The sequence below is a fragment of the Saccopteryx bilineata genome, chromosome 6 (genome assembly GCF_036850765.1).
Source record: "Saccopteryx bilineata isolate mSacBil1 chromosome 6, mSacBil1_pri_phased_curated, whole genome shotgun sequence".
Classification (NCBI taxonomy): Eukaryota; Metazoa; Chordata; class Mammalia; order Chiroptera; family Emballonuridae; genus Saccopteryx; species Saccopteryx bilineata.
In genome coordinates, this window is record NC_089495.1 from 34,004,081 (window position 1) to 34,017,604 (window position 13,524).

Sequence of the window (13,524 nt, forward strand, 5' to 3'; positions counted from 1 at the left end):
ACAATAACTATAATTGTTCTCTTGCTTGTTTGCACATTAGTTTGCTCTTTGATTTTTTTTCACATCAAAGATTGTATTTTAATACACACTGTATTAAACCATAATGTCCAGAAACAAAAGTTACATCAGACAAGAATAATGCTCTTCACTCCCCAATTATCCAATTCACTCCCCACTATTAGAGTAATACCACTTTTTCTCCTTTAAATGCTACCCATGGCTGGCTACCTTGTAAAAATTCTGGAATACAAATGGAGTTTTCTTTTTACAGGTCATGTGGACTTTTAAACACATTACTTTATGTTGCTTACTACTGGTTTTATAAAAGCCATAGGTGTTGGGTATGTATATGTGTGTATAATTTTCTTTGATAACTAAAGATAATCAGAGAATATCAAATAAAACTTGGATTTGCTTTCACTATTATTATACTTCTAAGAAAGGAATTACACAAATTATTGTTAAAGGAAACAATCTCATGTACTTGGATTTCCAAGTAAAAAGTTTTGCTAATAACTTTAGACACCAGTTTCTTTACTGCAACGACAGAAATATTTTTAGCACACATAACAGGTATACAATTAGTAAACATTTAGATTATTTTACAAGAATTTAAAACTCCTGTAATTTGGAATTTGACAGTTCAAAGTGAATATTATATTTGTATTATAAACAAGTAAAAATAGAATGGCAAATACTTCTATTCTAATCCAGAAACCCATTTCAAAGAATCTAAGTAGAACTGTTTAAATGTAAATGGTAAACAAAGAGCAGATGACCGCTGTCAGAGATATTTTACAAGAACATTTCTTTAGAGTTTAGAGGTTGCACTAGTGTTCAATAATTTCTAAGAACCTTCTAATTCTAAAATTCTAGTTTTCCTAGCAGTTCTATTATGAAACAGTATTTCTTCTCACCATTATTGCCAGATTCTATCACACACAGGAGTAATTTTAGTATGTTAGTATATGTGCTTAAGATAAATGTCACCTTTCAGAATATGCTGCAGTTTATGAGTCCGCTCCCAATTTGTTTCAGATTGAGACCTTGTCCCTGTTTCAGAATAAGTTTCACTATGCTTGAACAGACCTTTTTTTTGTCTATGTCATAAATACTACAACAGACAAAATGAATTTAAAAAAAACATTCAACAAATGTTAAATCTCACATTCAGAAATAAGCACCTGTACCTCAAAATCCCTATGTTAAACTATGATAAATTATTTATACACAAATAGTTGGTATACATGTTTCATGTGCAGCTCTCTCCAAACACGGATTTATATCTGTTATGAGAAAAGAATAGCTTCAGGTTAGATCATAATGTTAAAATGCTATGTAATTATTATTACCACTTTTACAATTCAATGCTGGATTATTGGTTCTGGGGACATGGACACACACACACACACACACACAAACACACTTTCTTTTACAAAGATGACCATTTAGATAAAAAATACATACTTTGGCAAAATATTTACCCACGTATCTTCCAAAACTTGCTAGAGATGAAATGTAAAAACAAACTACTTAAGAGTATTTGCAACTTCCAAAACCAGTAATGAGATCCATTAATAACTAGAAAAAGTCTTCTGATTCATTAGTTTGTTCTAAATATTATCAGACTATATAACTTCACCTTCTAATCGAAACTTTTTATTTTTGAAATACTTGTTCATCAAAAGGAAATCTTCATGAATCAAAGTACTATCCACTGGCAGCACGGCAGTGAATTACATCTAAAACAGGTCTACGAAAAACACCTTTTGAACATCATTGTCTCATATCTTTAATACCGCCATAAAAGGTCTGTTATTCTTCAACTACTCAGTGTACTTTGAAATTTAAAATAAGTATAGTTAAAAGTTACTTTAAATCTAAGTAGATAAGTCCTATGGCAGTATTTGTTTACTCACTCTCTCAGAACATATTTCAAATATACGTAAAACTTATCACAAAGTCAGAATACATTCACAGTTTGAACAGAAACCTCAGTGTTTTAAGTCTCAACATTCAGGAAAATAAACATAACATCTTAGGTTGCTTTTGAATACAAATGACTCATTTAAGTAAATGGGATATAATTTCTAATTCACATTAAAAGTGAAGACATCTTTATTTATGTGAAGCCTTGACCAAAATCAATTAGTCAAGTTCAAGATTACCATATTATGGTACAAATGAAACTATTGATGCAACATATATATATTTGTTAGAGATTTGGATGCAAATATAACTACAGTTGAGGAACTGGATGTCCCTTATTTAGCTCAACGGTAATGAGGAAAAAAAAAGCATACTACGAATTGAGGCCCCATTTTTATTACTTCATTGATAACAATACCTACTTTGTTAAACATTGTTTCTTCCACTGGAGGAACATTTTTAATTTTATCATGCTAGACAGTGGAAGGAAAAAGAAGAGGGGCCGACTTTAAAAAAAAAATCCAGTCTTTATAAAGTTATTTAACTGTGTTAATTAGGCATGGAATGGCTCTTCATTCTCTGCTCTGAAGATATTCTATCTTTTTTTTAAAGTATTGACTTGCCAATTTATGTTGGACAAGTGATTAAAGAAAGATAAATCTTCTGATTTTACAAATAAGAATGTGTGAATAAGATTATATATACCATACTCTGAGAAGTTACATCCCATAATCTAAGCCATACTTCATTTAAAATATAACCAAGTTCTTTCAATAAACTAAGGTCATTTTAAACTTAAAGCATCCTTACTATACTGTTCTCATTCTCTTTCCTTACTTTTACATTATTTCTATAAATATGCAAATTAAAAAACAAAAAACCTCAGTCTTGAAACCAACTTAAATCGGAGCTCTGAGGTTAATTTATAACTTTTAAAATATTTTGTTAAAATGTAAAAACCCTGAAATTACAAACAAAAAATTAACAATTTTACAGTATCTTACTTTTTTAAAAAAATATTCTGAATTGATTTTATACAAGTGTTATTTTTTTTTTCAAATGAAACTCCTTTATAGGCTAGAAGAGGGTATGTGGTATTGCCCCATTAAAAACTAATACAAATTTTTCTATGCTGGTACTTCAACTATTTCAAAGTAGTTTTCTGGTAGAATCACATAACCTCTCTCTGAAATGTCTTTCTCTTTCTGGAAGTGTACAACCTCCTTCAATTTTTCAAGCTGTCGCTCTTGTCTTCTGCATCGCTGCTGTGCAGTCTTGAGCTTCTTTCTGAGTTTTTCGACTTGCTGTTCTAGCTGATGAATCCTTTTTCTCTGATGCATTGTATCCTCCACAGTGTAGTTGTGATCACAGAACACTGAGAGGTTATCAGGGGTCTGAAGAGGAGGCATTAGTAATCCAATAGCAGCGTCAGCCTGGGAAACGGGAGGTGTTAAAGGAGGTGGGGGAAGCTGTTCTTGCGGCTCCAGAAGGTCGTCCTTCTAAAACAATAATGCAAAGTAGGTTTGAATTTCATAACTAGAAATAACACTTTAAAAGAATTCATCTGTGGAATTTAAGAATATTAAGACTTTTTAAATGAATCCTGGTCAAGAAACATTCCAAAATGAGAAAATAGTTTAAGTTTTAATTATACCTTTTTACCCAAAATAAAAATGAGATGCAAGAGACAGAATGATTAACAAAATGTACTGAACTACGAAGTATTTAAAACTGAGGGGGAAAATACTTTGAATCTGAATCACTAAAAAAGAAAAACCAAAACTGATCAACATACAAGTAGGGGTATAGAGTGATCTCAAAGTAAATCATAAAGCCTGACTGAGTTTCTTAGTGTGAGGATATTTAACTTTAATAATCTGCATTTTGTATTTTTTAAAGGTATTATCAACTGTTATCAGTGGTTATTTACCAGTGATAGGTTCCAGGTAACATTTATTTTCTTAACACTACTCTGAATTTTCCAAATTTTGTACAATAGACACATTAATTTTAAAAACAGAAAAGAAGCCAATATTTTAAAACACATATTACCTTGTCATGTGGTTCAGTATAGAGAAATATTGTGGGTACAGCATTCTCTTTCAGTAACTTGTTGTTACACTCCCTCTTAAAGCAATCTGGAGTAAAGTGTTCTGAACAAATACTGCTATACTTGGTGGGTTTAAAATTTTTTCTTCTGACAGCTGCCTCCCATTCTTTACAAAGACTGGGACGAGTAAGAGGAAACCTAAGGAGATGACATAATTCAGTTCTCTGACCTTATTTAAAAAACAAAAACCAAAAACATGTCAAACTTTCCTGCTTCGGAAAGAACTATCTTACATTGGTGTTAATGCACTAAGGAGTGTTTGATGAAAACACTAGTTCTGCTCCCCCCCCCCTTTTAAATGATTAGTTGTACCTTTATTCACCTTAGTTCGTTCACCTTAGTTCATTAAAACTGGGCTTGTTTTAAAGACCCTATAAATAAAGTGACCACCACTAATATGAGATAAAAGTCACCCCTCCCAGTACGGTATTTTTGTTTTATTAAAAAGCAGTATTTTTTATAGAAATCTTACTGATGACACAGTAGTTTTAAGAATGTCAGCTGTAATTACATATATAATCTAAAGAAGACAGCCCAATAAGAATTTACAGAATGTAACAATATATTGCCATGTTGACAGATGCATGCAGTAGGAAGAATAGGAAAGGAAAGGTTGAGTGTGGACGGTCCATATGCATAATATTGTCCCCTTTCTTCCCCTTCATTGCAGTAACTTTCACTAGCAGATACAGGTACTCCACACACATCTAAATACACAAGGGTAAATTGTGTAGCTCTCTCATCTAATTTATTATTGTTTAACTTTTTATATTGAAGACAATGAAAGTTTCAAATAAAATACATTCTATAATGTGAATTTATATTAATTTTTTTACCAGTGATTTTCTGTATACTGTAGAACAAAAGTGCACGTTAATAGCTACAGACTGAGAAAAGCTTCTAGTTCTCTTAAATTCAGCCTGACAAATAGAATTAATCAAAGGATAGTTAAATCACAATGATAAAGAAAATTTAAAAATACTTATGTTAATGTACCTCTTTTTTTTTTAAGATTTATTGATTTTTGAGAGAGAGGAAAGAGAAACGGGTGTGGAGAAGCAGGAAACATCAACTCATAGTAGTTGCTTCTCCTCTGTTCTTTGACCCAGTAAGCGGAGTGCTCTGAACCAGTGACCTCAGAGTTGCAAGTCCACACTCTATTCACTGCTCCACCACAGATCAGACTGATTGACTTAATCTACTGAAATATGTTCATTAGGTCCAGATAAAGGGAGGCAAGAAGAGTTTAAATTGATTGTGATTTTATTTTTCCAGGTCAGCTGGGAGGATTAGAAAGAAGCTAAAGAAGGATGTTCCTACATATGTTCCAGTTTCTCTCCCATGTAAGGTATGCTTGAGCCTGTCTCTGCTGTTATCATAAAGAGCTAACAGATCTTTATGGCAGTCCCCTTGCCCAGCATTGCTCTTCCCACTGCCACCATGTAGAAACTGGGGAAAGACAGAAGATCCTTGCTCGAAATGGCCTTAAAAGTACAAACTCTGGTAGCAATCACTGGTAGAATTCAGCACCTAGCTGACTCAAGCACTGCAAGTGCTCAGGCTGTGAGGTACTGTCAAGCTCTTTCCCATCTACTCCCGAACAACTGTTCTTTTAGATAAAGGATGAAATGTAGGTTAGTTCCTCTTTCGATTCAATTAATTTTTTAATAGCTAGCAGAAAACTCAATATTTCTGATGCGTGAATGTCATCCTTAACTCGTTTCCAGTGTCAATGAAGGATTTTCCTTATTTTTAGATGCCTTCTGCCGTATCATTAGAATGGAAAGATGGAAAGCTGAATGAATGTGAGAGCGTCACCCACCACCTCCTGACCGATTCATACACTGAAGCAGTCAATTAATCTGTCAGAAATTCCAATAATCAAGAGGCAATATTAGTATGTACTGAACCGTGAAAGTGCTAAGTGTTCCATGTCCTTCCGGGAAGAGGGGAAACCACCCACTCGTGAGGCACTCATATTTCTATATGGTCCCTCTCATACTATATTAAAAACATAAAAATGCATTAACACCCGCTGTTACACATAAATGATCCTACCAACAAAATGGGAAGAATATTGACATTTTGCTTGTGTAATTATTTAGCTACGAATAACTCATTTAACGTACCACTGGTCCCAATGTCTTAGCTATCAACCTTTATAGTTGAGAATTCTTGCAAAAAAAAAAAAATTATTGTAAATGTAATAACATTTGTAAATACTGTACTGAATGTGACTGAAAATGACACCGTGTCACAATTGCTGACATTTAATTATCATCAAGTCATTCCCCCTTTGCGTTTTTTTTATAAAGAACACTTTTCCTCTAAGCCTCTGCCTGAATACCTAATGGATGCAACAGTCCTGAAAGATGTGGGGCACGGTCTTCTCCAAGGACTTTCCTCCATGCCTTCATTATGGCACTCCGTATCGCTGTCCATGTCATTACTGTGTGCTGGAAACAAACTATTCATCTTAGCAGTACCAGAAACTCTAAAACTTCAGAGGTCCTTAAAGGCCGGTTCCTAAAAATTGGGCCATACACATCCTCCCTGAAATCCTGGCCAAAAACCAATCCTTAATTATCCTGACCTCCCATCCACAGCAAGAACTTAAGAGTGGCATCCTCCCCCCCCCCCCAAGATCTCTGTTTTTATTTCAAATTTACTTCTAAAGGGTTATCACCACCTGGCTTCTCCAAGAGCTGCGGGTGAAACCCAGACGCCTCCGGGTACTACCCGCGGGCCCAGAGCCCGCCAACTCCAGGAGACGAGTAAGCCTCGCGCCGGGGACAGAACTCGAGCGCGAGAAATGGTCGCGGGCAGCAGCTGCGACTCGCGCCGAGAACGCGGAGCCCCGGGCGACGGGTCGCGGCCACCGACAACGGGCGGGCACGCCCACCGCCCGGCCCGCGGTGGACCCGAGGAGCGCTCGGCCGCGCCCCGCCCCTGCCTACGCCCCCTCTCGCTGTGTCTCGCGCGGACACGCGCCTTGCTCCGCCCCCGAGCCTAAGCGGCCGCGCGCCCCCTGCCCGAGCGAGGGTCGGCCCCGCTAGGCGGGAAGGGTACTTACTTGTGAAAAGATACTGGCTTGTCTTTATCATATCGGTTCTTGCAGCCGTAGGCGGAACAGGACTGCACCATCCTTCCGGTCCTCAGTCGTTTCACTTCTGCCGCCGCAGCAGGCAGGTGAAGCTGTTATCAATGTTGCTTCTCTCGGCTTTGACACCCTCGCTTCTTCTGTAGCTTTGGCCAGCAATTACAGTGATGCCAGCCTCACTTAGGGGTGCCTAATGTGCCCGTTTTGTTGTTTGCATTAGCAGAGGGACCACAACCATCTCCCCTCTCCCATCTCCAAGATGGCGGAGGCAGCTTCAACCTTACCTCTCGCGATGAGTTCGTCCTGCAGTCTCTGATTGCCTTGAGGTCAGAGGTAACGTTCCCTGGAAAGCAGGCCATTGGCTGAGGACAATGGGTGCCGTGTGGTGCGGCGGGCTCAGTGTTGCGGAAGTGGGCGGTTCCTCGACCTCCGGGAAAGGAGAAAAGAACTGCTGGGAGAGGAAGCGAGGAGAGCGCTGTGTAACAGGCCGGATCCGCCTGCGGCGCTTTTCTTGCGGTCATTAGGGGCGAACAATGACCTGGAGAACAATCCGATATTTCTGGCGTGAAGGAAGTCAGGTGTAAAGCTGAGGTGATTGCGAGGAATTCTTTAAAAGGGCGGGCACTTAAATGATTTTTAGAAATGCTCATGGAAACAACCCAATGCCCATTAGTCGTTGAATGTACAAATAGTCATGCAATGGAACACTACATAGCAATCAACATAAAGAAGCTATGATCTATACAGTATGGATGTTCTTACATAATGAATAAGTCAGAGGCAAAATGTACTGCATGATTCTATTAAAAGTAGGTAAAAGAAATAGGTTACTTTTCGGGAGAGTGGCAATAAAGGGGGACTTAAAGGATGGTGGTAATGTGTTTTGACTGAAGTGATGGTTAAACTATTCATGACAATCATGACCTTTAATGATGTATAAAATGTTTGGTGTCCTACTTTAATAAAAGTTTATTGAATAAGGGCCGCTTAAGATATGTAAAACTGCCTCTTTTTTTTTTTAAGAGAATGAGATGTTTATAAGTTCATTTGACCTTATCTGACCCCTTCAATAAGTATCAAAAATAAATATACATGTATGTCTTACTTTTATATGACCATTTAAGGGAAAGACAACGAATAGGGAAAAACTGAAGAAGGGTAGTTAGAAGTTTGATGTTTTTCAAAGTCTTAATTCATTTATCATTATAATACATAAGGAAAAAAAAAGTTTAAACCTTGACATTAAAAGAGTAAGTTTTCTTACAGTTATTCTAGGATAAACTTTTGTCTTGTTTGATGAATTGAAGAAAAACAAGCCACTTGTTTTGCCATGGGAGAGGGCTAAGGGCTAGAGATATTTTTAACCCTTTGAGTAGTACGAACTGTCACGTATGTCCTCTTGGGAGGTATTAGAGAATTGCATGAGATAACAAAAACTTTTATTTTTAAAATGTGTAAGGCAACATTAAAAAAAGACATGATTGTTTTTCTTGTTTCCACAAATTGGTTATCAAACATGATTTTAAGTTAATAAAACTGGAACTAGAACTAATTTCATTTACTTTTATTTTTATTTTTTACAGAGACAGAGAGAGTCAGAGAGGGATAGACAGGGACGGACAGACAGAAACAGAGAGAGATGAGACGCATCAATCATTAGTTTTTCGTTGCGCATTGCGACACCTTAGTAGTTCATTTGACTGCTTTCTCATATGTGCCTTGACCGCGGGCCTTCAGTAGGCTGAGTAACCCCCTGCTTGAGCCAGCGACCTTGGGTCCAAGCTGGTGAGCCTTTTCTCAAACCAGATGAGCCCGTGCTCAAGCTGGTGACCTTGGGGTCTCGAACCTGGGTCCTTGGCATCCCAGTCTGATGCTTTATCCACTGCGCCACCACCTGGTCAGGCCTAATTTCATTTTTTGACAAACAACTCACTTCTGGGGGTCATTGAGCATGAAAAAAACTCACTACTCAAAGGGTTAAAGTCACTGATATCTAACAGTTTAGATTTTCAATTCTACCCTACTGTGCTTTTTTTCTTAATCTAATTTTTATTCTAAAAAATACTTTAGCCTGACCTGTGGTGGCTCAGTGGAAAAAGCATCCACCTGGGACGCTGAGGTCGCTGGTTCGAAACCCTGGGCTTGCCTGGTCAAGGCACATATGGGAGTTGATACTTCCTGTGCTCCTCACCCCTTCTCTCTATCTCTCTTCTCTCTAAAATGAATAAATAAAATCTTAGAAAAATAAAATAGCCTGACCTGTGGTGGCACAGTGGATAAAGCATCGACCTGGAAATGCTGAGGTCGCCGGTTCGAAACCCCGGGCTTGCCTGGTCAAGGCACATATGGGAGTTGATGCTTCCAGCTCCTCCCCCTTTCTCTCTCTCTCCCTCTCTAAAAATTAATAAATAAAATTAAAAAAAAAAAAGAAAAATAAAAGAATTTAAAAAATACTTTAGCATTCATTCCTTATATTCATTGGTGGAGTAAGGCTGTTGGACTAAATGAAGAATTCTTAATTTGGAATCTATAAATGCTCAGATCTTGAATACCTTGAAAAGGAATCAAAAGTATATATACATGTATGTGTATGCATTTTTCTGGGGAGCTATCCATAGCTTTCATTTTATTTTTGCAAAGACAAACACAAGCCAATATGTAGGGACCCTTTCATTTATAATATTCTAAGATTAATGAAACAAGATTAATTTGCATGTAGCTATCAATTACAAGTTTTCCCTAAGACCAATTAGAAGGGTGAATGTTTTGATACTACTATCAGGTATTTTTAAATAGTTTTTTAAATTTTGTGCTTTTAATCAAATTAAAATCTAAAACACTAGTTGCTGGTGAGTTTCAAACATCTTTAGCCCTCTCCTACATCCTATATTATACTCCCCTCTAAAGGCCTACCTCTAAATACCACTAGTCTGGCATAAGGAAAGTATCCAAAAATGCTCAATGTTTTGTTCGCTCATGCACCAATCTGGGACATGGGACTAGTCAGAGGATGCAGATGAATGAAGACAACAGTGTTTGGTTACATCTCTTTCCACAGGCTTGGGAAGTTCTCGTCTATTATTTGTTTGAGTATATTCTCCATTCCATTTTCTTTCTCTTCTCCCTCTGATATACCTATTATTCTTATGTTATTCTTTCTGATGGAGTCAGACAATTCCTGTAGGGCTTTTTCATTTTTTATTATTTTTGAGTCTCTTTCTCCTCTCTGTTGTGCCTCAAGTTGCTTGTCTTCTATTTCACTAATCCTATCTTCTATCTGGGCTGTTCTGTTAGCTAAGCTTGTTACCTCGTTTTTCAGCTTGTGAATTGAGTTTTTCATTTCTGTTTGATTTGTTTTTATAGTTTCAATTTCCTTGGTAATATATTCTTTGTGTTCATTGAGTTGTTTTCTGATCTCCCTAAATTGCCTTTCTGTGTTTTCTTGTATATCTCTGAGTATTTTTAAGATTTCTATTTTAAATTCTCTGTCATTTAGCTCCAAGGCTTCCAATATGTTAAGTCTTTTCTCCATAGATTTTTCCACATCTATTTGTGTTACCTCTCTATCTTTTGTATCCATAATATTCGATTTCCTCTTTCGTTTTGGCATCTGAGGGTGGTCTTGTTGATAACACTAATTAGAATTAATAAAGAGTAAAAAGTAAAAAAAAAAAGGTAAAACACCCCACAAAAAAAAAACAGTAATAATTTATTATTTCCCCCTTTTTTCTTCTCTTTCCCTCCTCTCCCCTCCTCAGGGAAATATCGTGATGACCTGTGAATTATATTATGCTAAATGGAACAAAAACTGCCTATAATGGAGGATCTGATTTGGGGTGAAGAGTTCAAGGGGCAAAAAAAGGGAGTAGGGACCTACTAAATGCAAAAAAAAAAAAAAAAATCTTAGACAAGCATAAGATGATTTGCTTGTAAGTGATGGTCGACTAAGAGATATAATGAGAGGGATAAGAGGGAACCAGAAAAAAGGAGAAAAAAAAAAGAATAATAAAGAAGAAAAAAATAAAAATAATAAGTAAAAATCTGTTGTATTAAGTGGAGCGAAGACTAAATACAATGGAGACCTTGGGTTGGGAGGAATGCTAGTGAGTTAAAAAGCAACGTAAAAAGTACCCAAAATGCCACAAAAATAAACAAAAAAAAAAAAACAAAAACAAGCGAAAAAGAAAAATAAAACCAAAAAAAACCCTTGAGTCCCAAATTAAATAATTTGTTCATGATTGAGGATTAAATGGGAGGAAAAGTAAAACGAGAAAAGAAAAAATGAATAGAAAGGAAAAAATAAGAAAAAGAGAAAAACGAAGGAAGAAAAAAAAAAGGAAGAGAAAAAAACAAAATAAAGCAAAACAAAAAAAAACAAAAGAGGAGAGAGTGAGAGTTAAGTGTTTTGGAGTGTAACCTTAAAGGAGGGTGAGGATGAAGAAGAGAAATAAAATGTAACACTCATGGGTAGTGTAGTTCAAGATAAGGGAAGCCTAAGATGGGCAGAGAATAAAAGGACCAAGGTGGAGGAAATAGAAATAATAATAATAAAGGCAATAAGATAGAAAAAACAAACAACAAAAAAAATTAGTGGAACCAGTTGTAAAGTCTGTGGATTTTTCTTGATTTTGAGACGTTAACTTCTTCCTTTTTCTTTTCTCTCCCTCTTCCTGGTCGGTGACTCTGTACCCCAGGCTCTGCCCCTGTGTCACACTTAGGTAGGGATTTGCAGTTGATGGGATTCTATGGCAATGTCACATAATTGGCTTTAGTCTTGCTCGTAGTCAAGGCTTGTTGGCGTTTGCAGGGTCCAACGATGAGAGAGTTTGCTTTCCTGGAGTCTCTCTCCTAGTCCCCCCTTCCTGAATTAGCAGCCTGGTGATCCAGCTATAAGGCTGCAACTGCTTCTGCCTGGGGAGTAAGAGGCTCAAAGAGCTAGGAAATCCCCACTCTATCCCCACTCAGCGCAAGGCTTTGGGAAAGGCTCTGGCAGTCAGAGCCTCCAGTGTAATCAGGCGGGGGTGGGAGTCAATTGTTGTCAAGGTGACTGTTCAGCGCCTAGCATTCAGTTGGACCACTCAACCCAGGCTTTCCACACTTTGTAGCCTGTTTTGGCTGGGAAGAAGAGGCACTAGTCTCTGCTTGCAACTAGTGTAGTATAGATCTTATTATCTGCCAAGTCCCCCTTGTTAGCGTTTATCCCTGAATATGGAGGCTCTATCAATCAGAAGTTGCCCCCGCCCCTTTAGCGAGAGGCACTAAAAAATATCACGCCTCTTGTCTTGGATGGCTGAACTGAGAGAGATCTTATCAATTAGAGCCCCGTGGGTGCACAGATTTCGTGGGTTAAGCTAATTTCAGTAATTGGGTCCGCAGCTGTGCTCCCGAAGGTATTTCAGGCTGCCTGCGTGCCCCTCCCCCAACGCTTGATTGTTAGCTTGAATGGCTGGGTGAGGTGCCCCGCCCACGGAGAGAATCTCCCAAGTAGGGAAGACCGCCCTGGTGCCTCTCCCGCTCGCCCTGCCGCTGGCGGCTGGAGCGCACCGGGCGCAGGATAATGGGGCACCCTGGGTGTGCAGGCCAGTAGGGCGCTCTGGGCGCGTGTAACGCCCAGGGCACACGCGCGAATGGGGTGCTCCGGGCACCGGTGGCTGGGGACTCTCACTCACAGTGCGCAGGCCGCTGGGAAGTGCTCGCTCTGCAACTGGACCGGGCGTGCGCCTGCGGCTGCTCGCAGAGCTTAGGCTGCCGCTCCCGAGTGTGGGCTGACTCACCACAGGCGCACTTTCTCCGCGGCTTGAATGAACGTCCCTGCGGTAGTTAGCTTCCTCCACACCTTCATCTCTCAGATTCAAGTGATAACAGTCCTTTCGCTTTGTTTGTGTGGAACTCCGGAATGCTCCGAGGATAAATTTTTCTGTTTCTAGTTGATAAATTTGTTGTGATTTTGGGGAGATCTGTCGGACGCGCTGCTCACGGTGCCATTTCCGTGACGTCACTCCCTGGTTACATCTCAAATTTGCTCACAGTCAAGGACTCGACGCTTAAAACAAATATTGATGCCATGAAAATGGTCTGGTTCTGACAGAACAACAAAATCTCAAAGATTGTCTTTGTCTTTGTGATTGTCAGCAGCTCTTAAAGCCTACTGGCCTATCTTGGGAGACAAGTCTTAGGGCCTTTGAACCTTGAGTGCCCTTTCCTATTCTGACCAGTCCCTAGGTTCATGGGCTGCTGTTTAGCAAAACAGAAGAGCCTGGAGTACATTTAGTGTTTCAAAGAGAAGGGAAAGAGTGTTGATGCAGATATAAGGGCTCAGTGTCAGAAAATATCGTTTCTGTTACCGACTGTGCAATTTCAGTTATGAAACATACACTCGAGGCGT

General features: G+C 38.4%; 1 protein-coding gene across 2 annotated transcripts; it reads right to left on the reverse strand.

Annotated features, from left to right (window-relative positions):
* Positions 1-244: 244 nt before the first annotated feature.
* Positions 245-7,364, reverse strand: THAP1 (THAP domain containing 1). 2 transcript variants are annotated; one of them, XM_066235623.1, is made up of 3 exons: positions 7,113-7,364; positions 3,982-4,177; positions 245-3,425 (listed from the first exon to the last, which is right to left on the reverse strand). In XM_066235623.1, exons 1-3 carry the CDS (start codon positions 7,181-7,183, stop codon positions 3,057-3,059), a joined length of 636 nt encoding a protein of 211 aa, XP_066091720.1. In that variant the 5' UTR covers positions 7,184-7,364; the 3' UTR covers positions 245-3,056. The 2 variants fall into 2 exon arrangements, with proteins under 2 accessions (XP_066091720.1, XP_066091719.1); XM_066235622.1 differs by having other exon boundaries at positions 245-3,428.
* Positions 7,365-13,524: the final 6,160 nt, after the last annotated feature.

What these genes read in the sequence shown, in the direction of transcription:
- THAP1 (XM_066235622.1), bottom strand. Translation starts at nt 7,183, where the DNA reads ATGGTGCAGTCCTGTTCCGCCTACGGCTGCAAGAACCGATATGATAAA. An exon ending in AAGCCAGTATCTTTTCACAA is followed by an intron (nt 4,178 to 7,112) that starts GTAAGTACCCTT and finishes TCATCTCCTTAG; the next exon opens with GTTTCCTCTTACTCGTCCCA. An exon ending in ATACTGAACCACATGACAAG is followed by an intron (nt 3,429 to 3,981) that starts GTAATATGTGTT and finishes TTATTGTTTTAG; the next exon opens with AAGGACGACCTTCTGGAGCC.